This window comes from Myxocyprinus asiaticus, chromosome 14, assembly GCF_019703515.2.
Source record: "Myxocyprinus asiaticus isolate MX2 ecotype Aquarium Trade chromosome 14, UBuf_Myxa_2, whole genome shotgun sequence".
Taxonomy (NCBI): domain Eukaryota; kingdom Metazoa; phylum Chordata; class Actinopteri; order Cypriniformes; family Catostomidae; genus Myxocyprinus; species Myxocyprinus asiaticus.
This window is the reverse complement of record NC_059357.1, coordinates 36950843-36973966: the sequence shown is the minus strand read 5'-3', so window position 1 is coordinate 36973966 and position 23124 is coordinate 36950843. Positions and strand designations below refer to the sequence as shown.

Genomic DNA, 23124 nt, shown 5'->3' with positions numbered 1-23124 from the left:
TCCACTTACATTTGACAACCAGAAAGTGTCCAAATAATTTTTGCCTTTATTTGAACAATATATATTTCATTTTATTATTTGAAGCCTAACAAACTTCTATATTTCTTAAAATATGAATGTATGGAAAATAAATGCCACTTAGTTTGATATTTTGTTTTATATAATGCTAGGACTTTTGTACATGTGGCTTTCATGTTAAAATACTTTTTGAGGCCACTGTATATGTGTATGTATTTGTAGTTGTGCCCCATGTCCACAATTTCCTATTCAAATTGAGTTATAAACCCACCTTCAAGATTACTGCAGAATTTGTGCAGAGACTGCACATGCAGCAGAGTCTCGGTGTAATTTATTCCTTTCAATAACAGTGTAGCAGTGTCGCATTACCTATTTTTCTGCGTGCCATGAACTCGTAAAATCCTTTTTCTCATTGTTAATTGTTTGTTTAGTGTCGCAGCACCTTTGACTTTCTCTCCTGAAGTTGTTAATCCCTGCTAATTTAAATCCCAGACGGATGCACTGTATTATTATGACATAAACAGACATCTGTGGAATGACTGATCTGAGTGCATCAAGTACTGTGGTTAGCCAGTCACCAGCCAGCTCTGCATTTCCTCTCTCTCACCTTAATTATTTCACAGGCCTCTTACTCTCTCTCTCTCTCTCTCTCTCTCTCTCTCTCTCTCTCTGTCTCTCTCTCTCCTCATTGGAAGATCCTCTAGATCTCTCCCATTTATCCCGCTAATGCTTATTGATCTCTCTGCCCGCGTGAGTGTGTGTGCGCCCTTAACTAATTATTATGTGCTTCCAATCCGCTTTATTGGTGCTTTTAAGACCATGCTCAGACAACAAAAGCTGTTTGAGGAAACCTTGGCTCCATTTTTCGTAGCCATCAGGGAGTCGTTTACTCAATTCATCACTTTCTCCTCTGCACTTCCTTATTTACTCACGTGGTCACTCACATGCTCTCATGTGTTTGGTCTTTTTCACTGGTCAATTAATACTTTGAAATGACACAATAGTCAGCATGGTAATTATTATTTTTATTTTTTATCTTTTATTTGATTTTTTTCCCCTTTTTCACCCAATTTAGAATGCCCAATTCCCAGTGCGCTTTTTTAAGTCCTCGTGGTCGCGTAGTGATTCGCCTCAATCCGGGTGGCGGAGGATGAATCCCAATTGCCTCCACGTCTGAGACTATCAACCCACACATCTTATCACGTGGCTTGTTGAGCGCGTCGCCATGGAGACATAGCGCGTGTGGAGGCTCACGCCATCCACCGTGGCATCTGCGCTCAACTCACCACGCGCCCCACCGAGAACGAACCACATTATAGCGACCACGAGGAGGTTACCCCATGTGACTCTACCCTCCCTAGCAACCAGGCCAGTTTGGTTGCTTAGGAGACCTGGCTGGAGTCACTCAGCACGCCCTGGGATTTGAACTAGCGAACTAGCAAACTCCAGGGGTGATAGCCAGCGTCTTTTACTTTATGATTATAAAGTGGCATAATTTATGCTTAAATGCTTGAACTTTTTTCAAGCATTTAATAGATCAAAAGTTTTTTAATGTTTCTCCATGAGAAACATAAATTCAGTCAAGTGTGTCCAAATTTATGACTGGTAGTGTATGTTCAGAATTTTTGTTTTACATCTCTCTCTTTTTATATTACTCTCTCTCTCTCTCTCTCTCTCTCTGTTTCTCTCTCTCTCTCTCTCTCTCTCTCTCTCTCTCTCTCTCTTTCTTTCTTTCTTTCTTTCTTTCTTTCTCCAATTTCAGTATCATGGTGTTTGGGGTACTGACCCTAATCATGAGCTGGGCATCATTAGGAGCAGGTACAGCCACTGCAGTGGTAAGTTATTACACATGTATTAAATAACACTTAACTTTGAACATACATCTGAAACATCATCAAGGTCCAGTGACCATAGAAGTTACTTCATCCACCAACACTATCTTGGATTTTATTATGAATACAATGAAACTGTAGTATGTAAGTCAGAGTAGAGGGGGGCAAGAGCTTTGTTGAACTCTTAGGAGATTATCAGGGTTCACTGACTGCATTTATGTGTCTCGTGGTGCATGCCAGATTCCAAAACTAAATACAAAGCCCTAGTCATTTAAATTAGATAGTCCGGCTGGCTTAACGGCTGTAAACAGCCATTCTCTGTTTGTCACCCATAGGCTAAACAGGCCAGTCTACTCTATTTCTTATCTCGTCTTTGTCTTTGGGTCTCTCAGGCAACATAAAGAGTCTTTAGCAGTTCAGATCCTCAATAATGAGGCTACCATTACTTTCACTTGAAAAACGGCAAATGCTATTTGAACCCCGTTGTAAATAATAACATATACTATTTTTATTTTGTCTTTTAACATACACTGGACTGAATATATGTTTTTCATGATATTAAAGACTTTTGTTTATAGCTTTTTACTGGAGCTAATGTATTTGTTGCTGACCCTCTGAATTTGAATTTCACGGGCATCTTTTTAGTTTTATGAGGGCAATTTTGTCTCATATGCTAATATCAAAAAGGTAAATGTAATCAATTTATGATTAAATTGAATCATTAATCAAACCCCCTTAATTTCTGACCCTGATAGTATATGTAATTTAAAAAGCTACTAATATATAATAACATATGTAATGTATATATTAATTATAATATATTAGATGTATATTTTTTTAAGTGTAGTATAAGTATGCTATATTAAATATTGTAATTATATAGTATAATAACAAAATGTTATTAAAATAGTGCAATAGTAGCATACTCTTTACTTCTTTTATTTTATTTTTTATTTTATTTTTATTATTAATGGAGACATTAATGGTATTATGCTCCTGACATACAGTAACAATGAATGTGCCCAATTACTGTACATATCTACAATACATTCTGCACCTTTTGTGCCAGACCTGCACTCTACATGGAGCGTAATAGAGATTAGAGTCACAGATGAGACTTCAGTCATGACATCTCTAGGGAACAGAGCTTAAGACTGCTCAGTGAGGGCTCGGAGCAGAGGTCAAGCCCTCTTAGTAAAGTGGATTTCTCAAGCAGTGCTGGACAACGATTCTTCCTCCTATTTAAGAGAGAGTGGAGACAAGACCTGCAGGAAAGTGTGACTCGCACATCTGCAGTCTACTCTTCCTTACAGTCATGAGAGCATTTGCTATGGAGGCATATATGTGCCACTTTATAATCATTTGATAAATCAATCAATTACATAACGCTAATTCAATTAAGCAATAAATATGGTGTGGTTAAATAGAGTCTACAATTTGATTATAAATTAATAAATTATTTCCAAACTGTCCAATATGTATATATATTCAGTATATAAGAGTGTATGTGTGTGTATATATATATATATATATATATATATATATATATATATATATATATATATATATATATATACATACACTCTTTTGTGCATTCTTATAGTATTGTAGTTGAAGCGAATTATTGAGGCTTACTGCCATTTTATGCCATGTTACTCATAACAGTTGTCAGTTGAGGGTGCTATTATGCTACAGTTGTTTCTGACAAACGTTTCTGCTTGTGTCGGTCTCAATAAAGCTCATTTGGTATCTTTGGAGTACAGGGTTTTTGAAAAAGGGGCCGTGGCTAATCCAACGGCTCAGCTTGGGGAAATTGTAGAATGGCTAAAATCACTTAAAGCACCTTTAACTTTTTTTGGTGGTTATTCACTGAAAATCTTTCCCTCTGCTGCAGCTTTCAAATCTTGTTGTTTATTCCAGATATTGAAACTGGTGCATAATGTTTGATTACAAAACATGAGAACCAGTGGTATTTTGGCGTCAATGATGTCAAACCTGTCAGAGCTGTGGCACAGTGGGCTGTACACATGCTCAGGACATACAGTATAAGAGTCATTGCACATTCAATGTATCCGTGGCAGACAAACATAAGTGTCGCTGTGTATGTAATGTTTTTTTGGGTAAATCGAAAGAAACAAACAATTCAATAACATAGTGAAGCTGATGTCTTCTTGAGCTGTTACCTAGTTCCGGTGGTAAACAGCTGCTGTTTGTACTTGCGTTGATGACGCAATCTGACCACGGTTCGGACCCGAGTAATGTGATGTGAACAGAGACCAGCAGGGGGAAGAAACAAACTCTGGTTAGGACAAAGCAATCAAAACAAGTGTGAAAGCACCCTAAGATGCCTCTCTGTCTCTTGCTGAATGTCAGTGTGGCAGAATTTTTATTATAGTCAGATTGTTTGATCTGTCGTAGGGCACCAGTGACTTCTGTGTATCTCCTGACAAGTTCATTGCAAATCAAACCAAAGACTCCTTAAGTTCAGGTAAGCATTGAATATTTCACTGCTCCGTATACCTGTGCTCTTTGCATGAAAAAAATAAAAAATAAAATCTCTTTAGGACAACTGTTTAAATTCATATTCTACACTTTGTACATTTTATTTTTACCTTGAAATTTGTAATAATTAGTCTGTTTATAATATTTTCCATTTAAAATATATAAACTATTTTATCATATTTAAAATAATGTTTCTTATATTTAAAATATAAACATGCTGTTTTTGCTAGTGTACATGTAAATGACCTCTGTTATGATTGACTAGCCTCTTTGCATTTAAAATGAGTATCAATGTATCCGCCAATGTGCTGAGCACTGAATTGGTGTAGATATGTAATTATGAGCTGTCTTGTTAATGACATCATAACATGACGTGTTCTGATTGACCCATTTTTGCTAGTTATAGCATTTTCCATGACGTATCTCCTTTAAATAAACATGACTATAACCCAGACTATAAGCATTTGAATGTTTGCTTTGTTTCCGTGTGCCTTGCAGATATAGTGCACTATTACTTGTACTGCAGCCAGAGTCTTCCTAATCCGTTCCAGCAGGTAAATAATTCCCTGGCATGTCAATGTTCAATTCCTCCCAGGACCCCCCTGACACGAGCAATTAATAGGAGCTTACAGAATCATTTCCCTTCTAATTGAGAGAAATAACCATGTTAAAGTCATTATAATGTTTCTGTAAAAAAAAAAAAAAAAAAGAAATCTGCATGTTTAATTAAATTATGAATAGTCGATATGAAAATAAACTTTGATCAAAGGGAGTCTCTTTTGTCTGTAGTTTTGGAATAATTAGATTAGTCCGGGTTTCTCACGTTGCCTGTAGGGGTCCTATAAAAGCTTTTCCACTGATTTAGACATTTATTCTGTCTCGGTTAAGCTGCTGTTTTGGATGATCTATTAAAGTAAATCTTTTGGTGGGTGAAGTCATGTGAAGCAGACACATGAGACAGATGTAACCATTACCCATTTTCCCTTTCTGAATATAAGCTCCTTTTAATAACTGTTAATCCAAATGTAAATACTGTACATATCCTTAACAGTCATTAGGGATTAATGACCTCTTTCCAGTCCTTGCATTAACAGAAGGCACAACCTATAGCACATCTGTGTCTCATTTTAGAAGTCCCTTGAGGTCAATAGCTCTGAAATGATGGGTCATGACCCAAAAAAGCTTTGCAGGTCTGTTCTTATAGGTTCAATTTTTTCTCATAGGGAAAAAAGTGATACATGTAAATAATAAAATGCAACTGATCTCACAACTGTGTATGTTGAAAATAACTTTTTTGTTGCTTTTTTACAATACACTATTTTGGTACTGTGTTGGTTCTGTTCTGTAGTCTCTGACCATCTTCCAGAGGTCTCTGACCACCATGCAGATTCAGGTGCAAGGCTTGCTGCAGTTTTCACTTGCTGTGTTTCCCACTGCAGAGGTAAGAGCTGATCCGATGACAGGGTTTTCTGCAACATGTACTGTTCTTTTTTTTTACCAAACACATTTATTTCCCCATTTTAATCTTCATAGAAAGACCTTCTAGGAATTCAACGTATCTTGAACTCCTCCGAGTTCAATTTGCACCAGCTCACTGCCTTGCTGGACTGCCGCAGTCTTCATAAAGTGAGTCATCGAGTCATCGTTCTGTCTCAGTTGGCATTTTAATGGTTTGTTAGTCTCTCATAGCCAGAATTTTGACTATCAACATAATCTCTGTTCCACTTTGTTTGATTATTTTGGTCAAAAACTACCCACTTTTAGAGGAAAAGAACATTTCATCAACATGTGGTAGAACAATATGGGTTTCTTAATGGCCGATGCAATAGCGATATCTAGAGAGCAGGGTGGCAGATTGTTGTTATAATGCTGATATATTACATACAATTATTAATAAGATAACAAGATGTGCACAAAGTTACTGAAATTAAATGGACACTTATTTTCCAGTATTTTCTCAAAATTCATTAAACATGGAAACAGATGTCCATTGCCCATTGACAGATTTTCAAATTCCATTATCGAGGCCTGGAGAAGTCATAGAAGTTAATTAATTCTCAAAAGTCATGGAAATTTATATATTTTTCTAGTTTTGATCTGCTCTTAAAATATTTCAAGATCTAGATATAGACTTGCTTGCAAGCCAAAGCGATGTCTGATTTGTTTGTGAATCATTCTTTTATTGTCATTGAATCAGTCAAAATGGTTCACAAATCGGTCTGAATCAAAATTATTTAAAAAAATCTGTATCCAGTAATTACAATTGCCTGGAAAGATTATGGAGAAGTCATGTATATTCATTGGTCAGAAAGGATGGGTACCCTGAGTGTAGCAGCCTGGTATCTTATAAATGTGACATCAATAAAAACCTGTGCACTCTTTACTGAAAAAAACAAACAAAAAAACTTTGAATTTACTTGATTTAAACATGTACATTTGTTCCACATGAATCAATTAAGTACATTTAACATATTTTTTTCCTTGGTTTAGCTTATGAATTCTTTGTCAGAAAACATAAATTGTTCACGTAATTTTAACATGATGGAATAAAGTTATTTTTAAATGACCCAAATAAGTAGCCACAATGTGATTTTATATGTGTCCCTAACATGATTAATTTCTTCAGTTTTAAATATTATTTGTGTGTTACTCACATTACTCACATTTTTATGTTATAAAATTATGCTAGTTAGCTAACTTTCAGCTATTAATGGAAAACATTAGCATTTAGCATGCTAATGTATGCTACTGATAGCTAAAAGTTAGCTAAAGCCAAGCATACACTACATGATTTTGTGACTCACAGTCTTGTTTTTCATCATGCTAGTGCACACTATAGGACTGTATACATGACCATTCGTCCCCGACTGAGGCCATGTGTACACCTAGAAGTAAGATGCATTTTTGGACGATCACAAATGTACATGTGAGAAATCATGTTACACCTGGTCGTGTCTTTTGACCACCTGTGTTCGGATTTCGAGAAGAGAGTCTCTGATTTCAGGAGGACATAAATCAATCATTACGTCTGTGTTTTACTAAATGACAAAGCGCAAAAAAGTAAAAGACAAGAAACTAATTACACTTAATTACACACAAACATGACGTTTCGAATTCTGAGTTATTTTAGTGCAGTGCCTGTAATTAAGCTTCATATCTGTGTCCCTATTGTGCATGTTCACGCATTCGCTTTTTAAAATTTGTCGATCTTATGCTTATTTCCCTTTAAATCCAAATGTAACCGGCAAAAAACGGCCGTTACAGCTGCCTAGTGTTGTCCCGTTTCAAATGGATCAACCAAAATGCATATTAAATAGAAATAATGAAATTCATTCACAAACTCGTGCAGTTTATTCTTGATACGAAAGACCGGCTCTCGCCCGTTTTGCTATTTGCAAAAGGAAAAATTTAAGAACAGCTGAAAATAATAAAGGCAGCGGGTAGGTAGATGTGGGTGAAGTTTTATTTTATTTTCTAATAATTTTTTGTCTTCTGCTTCCTAATACCTTGCCCTCCTCTTGTGCTCTTGCTATATTTCATTGGCTGTGTCTCATTGTCGATCTCAACGGTGTGCACACCTGACGACAAGACGTCTAGGTATCAGGCAGTTTTGAAAACTGTTGTAGCATCTGGGACTTGTCTTGGCATGTTGCAGGAGTGGGCACCCAACAAGTCAACCACTTGCCATGAGGTCTGAGACTTCTCGTTGCAGACCAGTTGCCGACTCAATACATCAAAGGGGATGAGCTTGAGTCGTGTAGTGTACACCTGGCTTAACTAGCATAACTTTATAACATAAATCAGTAATGTGAAATGCACACCGAATGCACACTTTACCCTCATTTCATTGCTGTAGCACTGAAAAAGCTTCCTGTTTGTCAGTAAGTGAAATAGAAAGCGGGATACTATATATGAAATTGCCCAAGGCAACGCATCCATTTTTTTTCCCAACCAAAATCACTTGAACGCACATCACACCATAATAACGACTTCCATACTTTCGTTAGAAAGAGCTTTTAAGGAGGACTTGAATGCAGAATTTGATGTAAAATGGCATAAAGCCAGCCATTCAGACTGTAGCTTGTTGTTTTAAGAATGGTCTTGCCATTTTTGTCTGCAAGACAGTCTGTAAATGGTTCATGGATGATGGCTTGTTAAGCTCTAACATTCATCATGTGTTGATCTAACAGTGAACTGGTCTTGCAGGACTATCTTGAGGCTCTGCTGGGTGTTTGCTTTGATGGTGTGGAGGGGCTCCTGTATCTGTGCCTGTTCTCACTTCTGGCAGCTTGTGCATTCTGTAGCATGCTGTGTGCCATCCCTCGGGCCTGGACCCTCATCGACAGCAGGTATCCCACTTACTGTTTCCTCATCGGGGTGCATGTCACCTGAGATCATCAGTGTAGCTGATGTCTAATTTTTCCTCAGGGACAGGGATTATGATGATATCGATGAGGAGGACCCTTTTAACCCGTCGAGACGCATCTCTGCATATAACCCCAACCGAGCTCAAGTACACAGCTTCTGCAGCTACAGCAGCAGTATGGGCAGTCAGACCAGTCTGCAAACCCCACTGCAGGCCACATCCAGTACACCAGAGTACATGTGAGTACTGTGTGTGTGAGTGTGAGCTGTAATTTCTTGCTCTTGCTGACCCACTTATCTGGCTTTCCTCTCCTACAGGAACCAGTCCATGCTGTTTGAGAGAAATCCTCGTTATGAAAACGTACCTTTGATTGGGAGAGGCTCACCACCACCCTCGGTATTTCGATTTCAATGTTCTTTTTATTGACAAACTTTAACATTGCCCCTGTATACACAAATCAGTTATCACAATATATATCTTTTAAGGGCATAGTTCACCAGGGAAAGAATTCTGCTTCAGAAGACTTGAAATATAGTGCACAAGTCTTATGGTCTAGTTTTATTTGGTTTTTGGTGTACTGTACCCTTTTGTTGTATGGAAATAAAAAAAATTACATTTCAGTTTTTTGTGAACTATTCATGTAAATTTCACTTTAATTTTACAGGGTTTTGCTCTGATTTCATAGTTATGCATAGTGTTTTGCCAGTTGAATACCAGATGCAATAATATTTCATTTTATTTAACCCGTGTGTCACTTAATGTGATTGTGGTGTTCAAGATCATGACAACTAAAACTGAAAGCAGATATGGAGCATTACTGTCCCCTGCTGTTTAAATATCTCCAGTAATTTTGAGTAAGGGCAGTTTCTATGGTTCACATACATTCAGATTTCAATGGAAATAGTAAAAAAATTACTATAAATGATTCTAAAAAATGATTAAAAACAGTTCTGTCTTGATTTAATTTGAAGGCTGATGGGCAGATTGTAGGGATGTACTTGAAAGGATCATTTTTACCCAGAATTATTTTTATCTGTCAAGACTCTCTTTTCACAGAATTATATTTTACAGCTAATTGAGTCCTTTTCCTCTCTTTTATTATATTCCAAATTATATCACCAGACATTTAAAAACAGTAAGTGAGCCACCTGCCCACCCCAAAACATACTGCCTCTCCTCGACTTGCCTTTGTGCTCTTTCTGCCTCTCATTTTCTTCCTCTGAGAATATCTTCACCCAAATCCATACAAAAAGACATCCAGTGTTGGGGAGTAACTAAGTGAAAGAATGTGACTAATTTAACAACATTATATTCGTTAAATGTAAATTATTAAAAGGAAAAAATTATCTGCGTAGAAGTCCTTCAGTGTCATTTTGTGACTTTGAATAGCAAAATATTTATTTAAACGCTGCTTTTCCTCACTATGTTATGTTTAGGTTTCTTTAGGTGTATTTAGTGTAAATGTATCTGTTCAAATTTAATGATGTCAACCTAATTGTGATTCATTTATTCAAAAAGCCTATTTTTTTTCTTTGAGCCAATGAATACTGCTGATTAAATTATAAATTATATAAGCTGATAGTTATATATTTTTAAATATATTTCCCACTGATTCTTACCTAACTTAGTAGGTAATATTGTTGTCGCTTGTAAAGTTAACTGTTTTTTTGTTTTTTTTTATATATATATAGGAATAGTTTGACTATAGGCCTGATTAAAACATTTTAAATCGCTTCCCCAACACTGTTGTTATCATCCTCAGCTGTTGGCTTTTGTTTTATTTAAATTTTGTAGCATTTTGTTTGTTTTGCTCTGTTTTTTATTTTTTGTTTAGTTTGTTTTGCTTTGCTTTGCTTAGTTTTTTGTTTTGTATTTTGTTTGTTTTGCTTTGCTTTTTTTTATTTTTGCTTTGCTCTGATTTTCTATTTTATTTTATTGTGTTTAGTTTAGTTTGTTTTGCTTGCTTTTCTTTGTTTTGCATGGCTTTGTTTTTTCTTTGCTTAATTTTTTGTTTTGTTGTGTTTTGCTTTGCTTAGTTTTTTCTTGCTATGTTTTGTTTTGTTTTTGTTTTGTTTTTCTTTGCTTAGTTTTTATGTTTTGTTTTGTTGTGTTTTGTTTTGTTTTGTTTTGATTTGCTTAGTTTTTTGCTTTGCTTTGTTTGTTTTTGTGTGTGTGTGTGTGTGTGTGTGTGTGTGTTTTGTTTGTTTTGCTTTTTGTTTTGTTTTTCCTCTTTTGTCAGACAATATATCAGTGTTTTTCCGACTTCTTTTTTTTTGTCAAACATTGAATTCTTTCATTATCCAAACATTATCAAATCCCCTCAAAACATTGACATGAGAACACAGCAGTCATCAAGGAGATCTGAGCTGTAGTAATCTGTGTTTTCTCTTTACTAACTGCAGTATTCACCCAGCATGAGGACCACCTACCTATCTATGACTGATGCCCAAATCAGACACTTTGGAACAGACTTCCAGGTGTAACTTTCCTGGTCTCTGGCAGTGTGAGATGCTCTCCTTGTTGATACTTAAAAGCAGGACATCAGTGAAGCACAAATATTTGTGTCAAAGGAAGTTCTCAAAGACTGCAAGCGGTCCAGACAGTTAAAGGAAACTCTTCATCTAAAAAGACAGAGGATACTCTGGAGGTTTAAGGGTGAACTCTGACCACTTGTAAATATGCATTATTTTCCTCAGGGGCTTGTCAGGTCATTGATATATTATTTTGTGTGATAGCAAAGGATGTGATCAGTCTGTTGTTGATCATTTTAACTGAAAGATTTTTTATTTCTTTCAGTAATACTTCATCTTAGATTATAAAAACAGTGGTTAATAGCTGATAGCTTAAGGAAAGAAAAAATAAACTGCATTTTACCACACGGCCTTGAGCTCCGTAATGAGCCTTTAATGAATATTTATTTTGTAATGGTTCAATACAGTAGACACCACATGATGCACTGACCTATACAGTCTGAGAGAAAAGATAAACTGAACAGCCTTCAGCAATCTGAGTATATGATCTGATATAGTGATTATATTTTGCATGAGGAAAAAGGTATTTGGTGCCTCTAATGAAATAAACTGTTATGCTGTGATGTGATTTCGCCTCATATATGTCTGTATTCCAATACTAGTCAATAGTCAAATAGGTCTATTATTCATTCAAGACTAACAAATAGCTGAAAATGAATCATAATCTGGAGCGGTAGACACTGGGATGCAAAATGTGGATATGGGAATTGTGGACAGACTAGCTGTATTTTTGGTTGATATTTCTAAAAGTATGCATCAACACTAAAGGAGCTTATTTTTCTAGTTTAAGTGCTTTTGTGTGTTTTCACTGAAGTACTTCAGAAAGAAGTGTCTTTATCATTGTTTATTTTCTCTCTTTTTTTTTTCATTTGTTTTGTGAGGCAGCTGCATATAATCCAAATGAATGAAAAAGAATTACATTATATTAGCTTATACATGTTGAATTTTACCACTGTTCTTATTATCATCTTTGCTAGTCATGACATTTCAAAAGTGCTGTTTTTTTTATTGTCCATGTAATGTTTTTTTTTTTTTTTTTGTGACATTTGATTCAATAAATAATTTTTACTGAAAGTTATGTTTTTATCATTCTAAATATATGCTGTATTAATTTCAGTTCTCACAGATAGTAACAAAATGGGAAGTGGCATGAAGGCAAAATTCGTTCTGTAAACCTAATCATACTTTATGAAGGACAAAAGTACTTAAAACAAATTAACACAATAGATCAATCAATATTTAAATATTCCAATTTACTAATGCAAATAATTCATTTTGAGTACTTTGGTCCTCTGTAAGCGTTTGATGCATCTGTGCCACTTAAGGGGTCAACTTAGTTTTGATTTTATTGGCAATATCAATTGCTTACACAAAGCCAACATCAGAGGGCGCTAAATAGACACACTATTTCTGCATTCTCACTGGCTTGACGCTAGAGGGCGCATACACGCCTCTATAGAAACTAAATGCGCTTAGCAAGCTTTACGAAGCACTGCTGAATATAATAAACACGGCATCCTCCGATCTGCACTTGACATATCATAACACATCTTGGCCATGTATACTGAAATAAAGTAGTCAGTGTTCCATATCAGATGTGATATTAGAAGAGAGGCCGGGATGTTGCTTATTCGCAATGGGAAATGTTTTCGGCAGAAAGGGACGTCCCAGTCGAGTGACATATCAGGACAGGGCGATATTGGTAAGATCAATCGATCAGCATCACGTGCTTGTGTGTTTGGTTTGTGTCATTCACACATGTGTAGATATAAAGCCAACATACTGCTATTAGGCGTCTAACATGACCTTAGCAATGCGAAACTGCGATTAAAGGGATTAGTCAACAGAACAGCAAATAGAATAGCATAGTACAGCAAATATTAATAAACAGTTAAATGTTATAGAATAGAACAGTATTCTAGAATAGAATAGAACAGCAAATGTTATAGAACACAACAGTGTTATAGAATAGAACAGAAAAGAACAGCAAATATGATATTACAGAACAGTATAATAGAATATATATCACATCACAGAACAGTGTTATAGTATAGAACAGCAAATATAGAACAGAACATCAAATATAATAGAACAGAACAGTATTATAGAATAGAATAGAACAGCAAATATTAAACAGAACACTATTATAGAATAGAATAGAACATCAAATATTAAACAGAACACTATTATAGAATAGAATAGAACAGCAAATATTAAACAGAACACTATTATAGAATAGAATAGAACATCAAATATTAAACAGAACACTATTATAGAATAGAATAGAACAGCAAATATTAAACAGAACACTATTATAGAATAGAATAGAACAGCAAATATTAAACAGAACAGTATTATAGAATAGAATAGAACAGCAAATATTAAACAGAACACTATTATAGAATAGAATAGAACAGCAAATATTAAACAGAACACTATTATAGAATAGAATAGAACAGCAAATATTAAACAGAACAGTATTATAGAATAGAATAGAACAGCAAATATTAAACAGAACACTATTATAGAATAGAATAGAACAGCAAATATTAAACAGAACACTATTATAGAATAGAATAGAAAAGCAAATATTAAACAGAACACTATTATAGAATAGAATAGAACTGCAAATATTTAAAAAGAACAGTATTATAGAATAGAATAGAACAGCAAATATTAAACAGAACAGTATTATAGAATAGAATAGAAAAGCAAATATTAAACAGAACAGTATTATAGAATAGAATAGAACAGCAAATATTAAACAGAACAGTATTATAGAATAGAATAGAAAAGCAAATATTAAACAGAACAGTATTATAGAATAGAATAGAACAGCAAATATTAAACAGAACACTATTATAGAATAGAATAGAACTGCAAATATTTAAAAAGAACAGTATTATAGAATAGAATAGAACAGCAAATATTAAACAGAACACTATTATAGAATAGAATAGAACAGCAAATATTAAACAGAACAGTATTATAGAATAGAATAGAACAGCAAATATTAAACAGAACAGTATTATAGAATAGAATAGAACAGCACATATTAAACAGAACAGTATTATAGAACATAATAGAACAGCACATATTAAACAGAACAGTATTATAGAATAGAACAGAACAGCAAATATTAAACAGATCACTATTATAGAATAGAATAGAAAAGCAAATATTAAACAGAACAGTATTATAGAATAGAATAGAAAAGCAAATATTAAACAGAACACTATTTTAGAATAGAATAGAACAGCACATATTAAACAGAACAGTATTATAGAATAGAATAGAAAAGCAAATATTAAACAGAACAGTATTATAGAATAGAATAGAACAGCAAATATTAAACAGAACAGTATTATAGAATAGAATAGAAAAGCAAATATTAAACAGAACACTATTTTAGAATAGAATAGAACAGCACATATTAAACAGAACACTATTATAGAATAGAATAGAACAGCACATATTAAACAGAACACTATTATAGAATAGAATAGAACAGCACATATTAAACAGAACAGTATTATAGAACAGAATAGAACAGCACATATTAAACAGAACAGTATTATAGAACATAATAGAACAGCAAATATTAAACAGAACAGTATTATAGAATAGAATAGAACAGCAAATATTAAAAAGATCACTATTATAGAATAGAATAGAAAAGCAAATATTAAACAGAACACTATTATAGAATAGAATAGAACAGCAAATACTAAACAGAACAGTATTATAGAATAGAATAGAAAAGCAAATTTTAAACAGAACAGTATTATAGAATAGAATAGAACAGCAAATATTAAACAGAACAGTATTATAGAATAGAATAGAAAAGCAAATATTAAACAGAACACTATTTTAGAATAGAATAGAACAGCACATATTAAACAGAACACTATTATAGAATAGAATAGAACAGCACATATTAAACAGAACACTATTATAGAATAGAATAGAACAGCACATATTAAACAGAACAGTATTATAGAACAGAATAGAACAGCACATATTAAACAGAACAGTATTATAGAACATAATAGAACAGCAAATATTAAACAGAACAGTATTATAGAATAGAATAGAACAGCAAATATTAAAAAGATCACTATTATAGAATAGAATAGAAAAGCAAATATTAAACAGAACACTATTATAGAATAGAATAGAAAAGCAAATATTAAACAGAACACTATTATAGAATAGAATAGAACAGCAAATACTAAACAGAACAGTATTATAGAATAGAATAGAACAGCAAATATTAAACAGAACAGTACTATAGAATAGAATAGAACTGCAAATATTAAACAGAACACTATTATAGAATAGAACAGCAAATATTAAACAGAACAGTATTATAGAATAGAATAGAACAGCAAATATTAAACAGAACACTATTATAGAATAGAATAGAACAGCAAATATTAAACAGAACACTATTATAGAATAGAATAGAAAAGCAAATATTAAACAGAACACTATTATAGAATAGAATAGAAAAGCAAATATGAAACAGAACACTATTATAGAATACAATTGAACAGCAAATACTAAACAGATATAAAGCCAACATACTGCTATTAGGCGTCTAACATGACCTTAGCAATGCGAAACTGCGATTAAAGGGATTAGTCAACAGAACAGCAAATAGAATAGCATAGTACAGCAAATATTAATAAACAGTTAAATGTTATAGAATAGAACAGTATTCTAGAATAGAATAGAACAGCAAATGTTATAGAACACAACAGTGTTATAGAATAGAACAGAAAAGAACAGCAAATATGATATTACAGAACAGTATAATAGAATATATATCACATCACAGAACAGTGTTATAGTATAGAACAGCAAATATAGAACAGAACATCAAATATAATAGAACAGAACAGTATTATAGAATAGAATAGAACAGCAAATATTAAACAGAACACTATTATAGAATAGAATAGAACTGCAAATATTTAAAAAGAACAGTATTATAGAATAGAATAGAACAGCAAATATTAAACAGAACAGTATTATAGAATAGAATAGAACAGTAAATATTAAACAGAACAGCATTATAAAATAGAATAGAACCGCAAATATTAAACAGAACACTATTACAGAATAGAATAGAACAGCAAATATTAAACAGAACAATATTATAGAATAGAATAGAACAGCAAATATTAAACAGAACACTATTATAGAATAGAATAGAAAAGCAAATATTAAACAGAACACTATTATAGAATAGAATAGAAAAGCAAATATTAAACAGAACACTATTATAGAATAGAATAGAACTGCAAATATTTAAAAACAGTATTATAGAATAGAATAGAACAGCAAATATTAAACAACACTATTATAGAATAGAATAGAAAAGCAAATATTTAAAAAGAACAGTATTATAGAATAGAATAGAACAGCAAATATTAAACAGAACAGTATTATAGAATAGAATAGAACAGCAAATATTAAACAGAACAGTATTATAAAATAGAATAGAACAGCAAATATTAAACAGAACAGTATTATAGAATAGAATAGAACAGCAAATATTAAACAGAACAGTATTATAGAATAGAATAGAACAGCAAATATTAAACAGAACAGTATTATAAAATAGAATAGAACAGCAAATATTAAACAGTACACTATTATAGAATAGAATAGAACAGCAAATATTAAACAGAACAGTATTATAGAATAGAACAGAACAGCAAATATTAAACAGAACACTATTATAGAATAGAATAGAAAAGCAAATATTAAACAGAACACTATTATAGAATAGAATAGAACAGCAAATATTAAACAGAACACTATTATAGAATAGAATAGAACAGCACATATTAAACAGAACATTATTATAGAATAGAATAGAACAGCAAATATTAAACAGAACAGTATTATAGAATAGAATAGAACAGCAAATATTAAACAGAACAGTATTATAAAATAGAATAGAACAGCAAATATTAAACAGAACAGTATTATAGAATAGAATAGAACAGCAAATATTAAACAGAACAGTATTATAGAATAGAATAGAACAGCACATATTAAACAGAACAGTATTATAAAATAGAATAGAAAAGCAAATATTAAACAGAACACTATTATAGAATAGAATAGAACAGCAAATATTAAACAGAACACTATTATAGAATAGAATAGAAAAGCAAATATTAAACAGAACACTATTATAGAATAGAATAGAACAGCAAATATTAAACAGAACACTATTATAGAATAGAATAGAACAGCACATATTAAACAGAACAGTATTATAGAATAGAATAGAACAGTAAATATTAAACAGAACAGTATTATAGAATAGAATAGAACAGCACATATTAAACAGAACAGTATTATAGAATAGAATAGAACAGCAAATATTAAACAGAACACTATTATAGAATAGAATAGAAAAGCAAATATTAAACAGAACACTATTATAGAATAGAATAGAACAGCAAATATTAAACAGAACAGTATTATAGAATAGAATAGAATAGAATAGAATAGAACAGCAAATATTAAACAGAACAGTATTATAGAATAGAATAGAACAGCAAATATTAAATAGAACAGTATTATAGAATAGAATAGAACAGCAAATATTAAACAGAACAGTATTATAGAATAGAATAGAATAAGATCTGTTGGGGAATAGAACCAAACAGGATCTAGAATAGAATAGAATTGTTTCTATTATACACAGTAATAGAAATGCATATGTTATAGAGTAGAACAATTTTATGCAACAGAAATAACACAGAAGAAATTTCATAGAATACGATAAAATTAGGCATATCTTCAAATAATTTTATTGATTGTCACAACACACTGTGATATTTCATATTTTGACAGCTGTTTAAGAAATGCTTAGCTTAGTCTTGGACCCAACAATGTTATGAGATGTGTCTATGGTTGAACAGTGAATGAACTGTCATGTTTCTACATTAAATCTTGTCACTGGATAATAGCAACTGAAACAGCAGCGAGATAAACTAAAGCAATATCAGAAGAGAATCACATTACAGCTGGAGAAAGAGAGACTGCTGGCCAAACAGCTCCTGAAGGATGGCAAGAAAGAGTAAGTCATTTCATTTTACATGAATACAAGTGTTGCGCAATAGCTTTATTATGCTGAAGTGGGGCCATCTGCATTATACTTGGCAGAAGTGATTGTGATTTAACACGTGTGATTCATGCATTTCACAGACGAGCTCTTCTGCTGCTCAAAAAGAAACGCTACCAAGATCAGCTGCTGGACAAGACCGAGAACCAGATAGCCAACTTGGAGTGCATGGTGGGCCTAGATGATATGATATATATATTTGTTAATATTTAAAGGTGAAGTGTGTAGTTTTTTCATGTTAAAGTAATCTCTCCTATCCAAACTTAATATGCAGAATCAACTATAAATATGCAAATCGTTCAGTAGGTTGACTTTCTGAAACAACTGTGGCTCTGTGGCACTATCATAAAATTGCACTATTTTTTATTTATTTTTTAAATCTCTACCAGCCTAACAAAGCGAATCAATTGCGTGAGTTTGGGGGATAGGACTGTCTGTTTGGGGGGAGTGTTTGGGGGAACCTGTTTGAAAACTGGCCCATAAATTACACATTTCATCTTTAAGGATATGCAGTTATGAACACTCTTATACCACACAACACCTCAGAATATGAGAGCGGACTCACTGTTAGTTTCATTAAGAAGTATTTGACAATATATATCAATAACACTGAGCAATATTAATATATATTTTTTATGAATATGAAAATATTTTCTAATATTCACCATGCAGGTTCAAGATATTGAATTTGCTCAGATTGAAATAAAAGTCATTGAGGGTTTGAAAGCTGGCAATGACTGTCTCAAGCAAATGCATGAGGTAAGTTGATCTAAACCTAGATTGCAAATATCTGTACATGTAATCAGGGTTCGCATAGTCAAATTTTAGTATTGTGATTTTTAGGCATAGAAAAGTCATGGAAATGTTTAAACTGATTTTTTATTTATTTTTAGTTATGCTCAGTTCTTAACTATTTAATCAGCTAGAAATTGCCTTTTGTTAGTGTAATCTCTACTGAATGGTTTTAATAACATTATCCACTAATCACATCCACCTCAAAAATGTTTTGAAACAGTCATGGGAAGTCAAAAATGGAAGGAACTCTGTTTTAATCTTTGTAAAACAAAAACATAGTTTATGTTTCAGATTTGCTGCTTTATAAGCAGTGGATGCACCTTCATCAACACCTTTTATTGGGCAATTATTATTACCGAAGCTGATTTATTTACCCATATCTGTGTTGGTGATGAACAGAGGGTGGTGTAGTGTGTAGCAGCATGTTTTGGGAACTGTTAGCCGTTGCTCAAGGATTAACGGATTATACTTAGATTACAGCAGCCCTGCTTTTGTCTTGCACAGGGCTTCACCATTAAGACTTTAGAAAGTCTCCTGCTTATCAGAAGGTACATTATGTGTTAAATATAAATGTAATTTAGTGAACTGGTCTGATCTTATCATTTGACTGCATTTAGATATTTGTTTGCCCTGGATTGATCTTGTTCTCTCATTAGGTCTTGTCCATTGAGAAGGTGGAGAGAATACTGGAGGAGACACAGGAGGCCATTGAGTATCAGAAGGTTGCAACATTTAGTTCATTTCACATTCAGAGTGTTGCTATGTACAGTAGACCCCAAAATATTTGGATACTGAAAGGAATAATAGTTTACCTAAAAATGAAAATTCTGTTATTATTTACTGTCGCTCCAAACCCATATGACTTATGTCTTTCTACCGTGGAACAGAAAAGGTGAAGCCTTCACAGGGTTTATTTGCCATAATGACAGTGATTAGGGACTTACACCAAAAAATACACCGTAAATGTCTTTATTAAAGGTCAACTGATAATGGATTTTGACGATACTTATAACTAAGGTAGCAGAAAAAGCAGAAAACCGATTAATCAGCTGATAGCTTTTAAAATCGATTTATTGAATATGTTTTCTTTCTAATAAACCCTCCAATGCTGCCCACTGGGAAATAAAAGATGTCGTTTATTGACGTTCATTTCTGTTGATATCCGATACTACTTTTAGCTACTTTTGATCTCTTGTCTCTGTTTTCACACTATAATCACTATATTCCTTGTACACTAAATAAACTATATTCCAAGTCTGCTGAAGTGATACGGTCACTTTTTTTTTGCAATGAATAGAACAAAAGTTAAGTAGTTATTCACTCTCAAATCAGTTAATGTTATTAAAGAGCTTAAATCAGTTATGTCGGTTTTGTCGATAACATCAAACCCCTTTGGTTGTTATCACATCTTGTGACCAATCGTGACCAAAAATTCTGTTCAAGCTGATAGCAAAAAATACTGTAAAATGCCATTGACACCAGTTGGTTAAAAGTAATTGCAAAAATGGGCAGGAAACGTGAGAAATTTGTTCTTAGAAAAGGTCTAGCATGCAGATGTCACTTGGTTTGTGTGACGAGGAGGAGGGCGTGGCCGTGATGGAGCGGGAGAGCGAGATAAAGGGGTGGCCGGAGATGCCAGTTCGGACACACGTGGCCACGCTGCACGTTTGTTTGTGTTGGTTTTAAGTTTACCAGTAAACTCCTTGCCTGTCCTTATACTGTTACAGTCTGATATTTTGTTATCTAATATAATGAAATTCATACATTTTATGAATTATTCAAGGGATTGTTTTAAAATTGATTTATTGAATGTGTTTTCATTCTCAGAAACCTTCCAACGCTGCCCACAGAAAAGAAAAATATCGCCAAACTACCGTGTTAATTTCTGTCGATAATCGACATTTCCAAAAGTAGCTATCGGCACCGATTATTCAGCAAAACCGATATATCGGTCAGACTCTAGCCTCTATATTCACACTATATTCACTATTTTTCTAGTACACTATATAAACTACAATCTCTTTGTGCGATGAACAGGACAAATTTGAAGTCACTATTCACTCTTGAATCAAATCATATTATTAAAGTGTTTAAATCAATTATGGCGGTTCTGTTTTGCTCTTTCCCGGTTTTGATTGCTCCAAATGTGTCCCTGCTTTTTGAAAATTGTTCCCTAATAGCAAATTGATGAGCTGCTGGCAGGTTCTTTGACACAGGAGGATGAGGATGCTGTCTTAGCAGAGCTGGAGGCCATCACTCAGGTGTGTGCACCTTCACCTGTCAGCTATTGTATGCTGTCAGATATCCCATCTTTATAAACACTGCCTGGTTCTACATAGCTTCTGACCTAACATTTCTCTTTCATTCCTGAGTAGGAAGAAGACATAACCCTTCCAGAATTACCCACAGATCCTTTGCCTGTTGTGCCTAAACACGAGACAGGTGTTGTTTTATTATGGTCAATCACAGTGCTGTGTCAGAACATTTTTGAAAGCAACTTTTGTTGTTGCTATTTTGATTGCTGTCTGTTACTCTCTTTGTACTCTTTGTCTTTGCAGAGGGAAAAGAGGCACAAATCAAGGCGGACAGAGAAATGCTGGCAGCGTAGTGAAACTCTGCTGTTTGATCTTACACATTCACATCCTGGCTCGTCATTTTTTTTGTTTTGTTTTTTAATTAAAAAGAGAGCTTTGGGAATAGAATTGGCAGAAGAGAAGGCTTGTATATATTCTCGGCATACACAGTACAATCATAAACAGTACGTGATTGTGATGTGCACACATTAGAATCAGGGTTCCAACACTCATGGAAAACCTGGAAATATCAAGAAATTTTAAAATTGTGATTTCCAGGCCTAGAATATGGAAAATGCATTCTGGCATATTAATAAATAAATCTTTCATTAAAAACATTTATTTATATATATATATATATATATATATATATATATATATATATATATATACACACACACACACTACTGTTCAAAAGTTTCGGGTCACTTATTCATTCTTTATTAATTTATTTTTTTCACATTTTCGAATAATAGTAAAGTCATCAAAACTATGGAATAATATAAATGGAACTATGGGAATTATGTTGTGACTATAAAAATCCAAAATAAATAAAATATTTGTTATATTTTAGCATCTTCAAAGTAGTCACCCTTTGCCTAGAATTTGTAGAAATGTACTCTTGACATTTTCTCAACCAACTTCTTGAGGTATCACCCTGGGATGCTTTTTAAACAGTATTGAAGGAGTTCCCATCTACGTTGGGCACTTATTGGCTGCTTTTCTTTATTATTTGATCCAAGTCATCAATTTCAAAAACTTTTTTTTTTTTATTACATTTTAGCTTTATGATGAAATACATTAATATGGTGGCACAATTATATTTTTGTCTACAAAACTAATTTCAAACATTTAAGCATACACCTTCAGATCAAAAGATTTTTAAGATCATGAGAAACATTTCAGTCGTGTTTCAAAACTTTTGACCAGTAGTGTATGTGTGTGTGTGTGATATATATATATATATATATATATATATATATATATATATATATATATATATATATATATATATCTCAATGTTATTATTTAAATATTTAAATCGAAATATATATCGCACACACACACACACACACACACACACACACACACACATATATATATTTATACTGTATGTGCATATATTTTTTGATTAATAAATAAATAAATCATGAAATGTGTCAAAAATAAGTAAATATATCTGTCAGTAAATAAATCATGAAATGTGTCAATAAATAAATTAATAAAACGTAATAAGTACTTTGATTATTGAAATAATTTATTAAAACTTTTTATGATTTTTTTTTTTTTTTTACATATTGACATATTTATTTATTAACACTTTTCATGATTTATTTATTAAAAGATAATGATATATTTA

The 23124-nt window shown here is 32.9% G+C and overlaps 2 protein-coding genes across 2 annotated transcripts in view; both read left to right on the top strand.

Annotated features, from left to right (window-relative positions):
• The window catches only part of LOC127451719 (protein tweety homolog 2-like), a 47851-nt gene extending 35592 nt beyond the window's left edge, over positions 1-12259 (top strand). The window contains exons 6-14 of the mRNA XM_051716619.1: positions 1781-1853; positions 4269-4338; positions 4851-4906; positions 5701-5793; positions 5886-5978; positions 8559-8701; positions 8781-8957; positions 9036-9114; positions 11121-12259. Coding sequence (XP_051572579.1) covers positions 1781-1853; positions 4269-4338; positions 4851-4906; positions 5701-5793; positions 5886-5978; positions 8559-8701; positions 8781-8957; positions 9036-9114; positions 11121-11201 — 865 coding nt within the window. The 3' untranslated portion in view covers positions 11202-12259. The remainder of the gene's footprint in view (positions 1-1780; positions 1854-4268; positions 4339-4850; positions 4907-5700; positions 5794-5885; positions 5979-8558; positions 8702-8780; positions 8958-9035; positions 9115-11120) is intronic.
• Positions 12260-12760: 501 nt separating this feature from the next.
• Positions 12761-22181, top strand: LOC127451732 (charged multivesicular body protein 6-like). The gene is made up of 8 exons (XM_051716638.1): positions 12761-12951; positions 18242-18351; positions 18480-18567; positions 19069-19155; positions 19848-19913; positions 21372-21452; positions 21567-21633; positions 21750-22181. The coding sequence occupies exons 1-8, from the start codon at positions 12886-12888 to the stop codon at positions 21797-21799; spliced, it is 615 nt and encodes a 204-aa protein (XP_051572598.1). The 5' UTR covers positions 12761-12885; the 3' UTR covers positions 21800-22181.
• Positions 22182-23124: the final 943 nt, after the last annotated feature.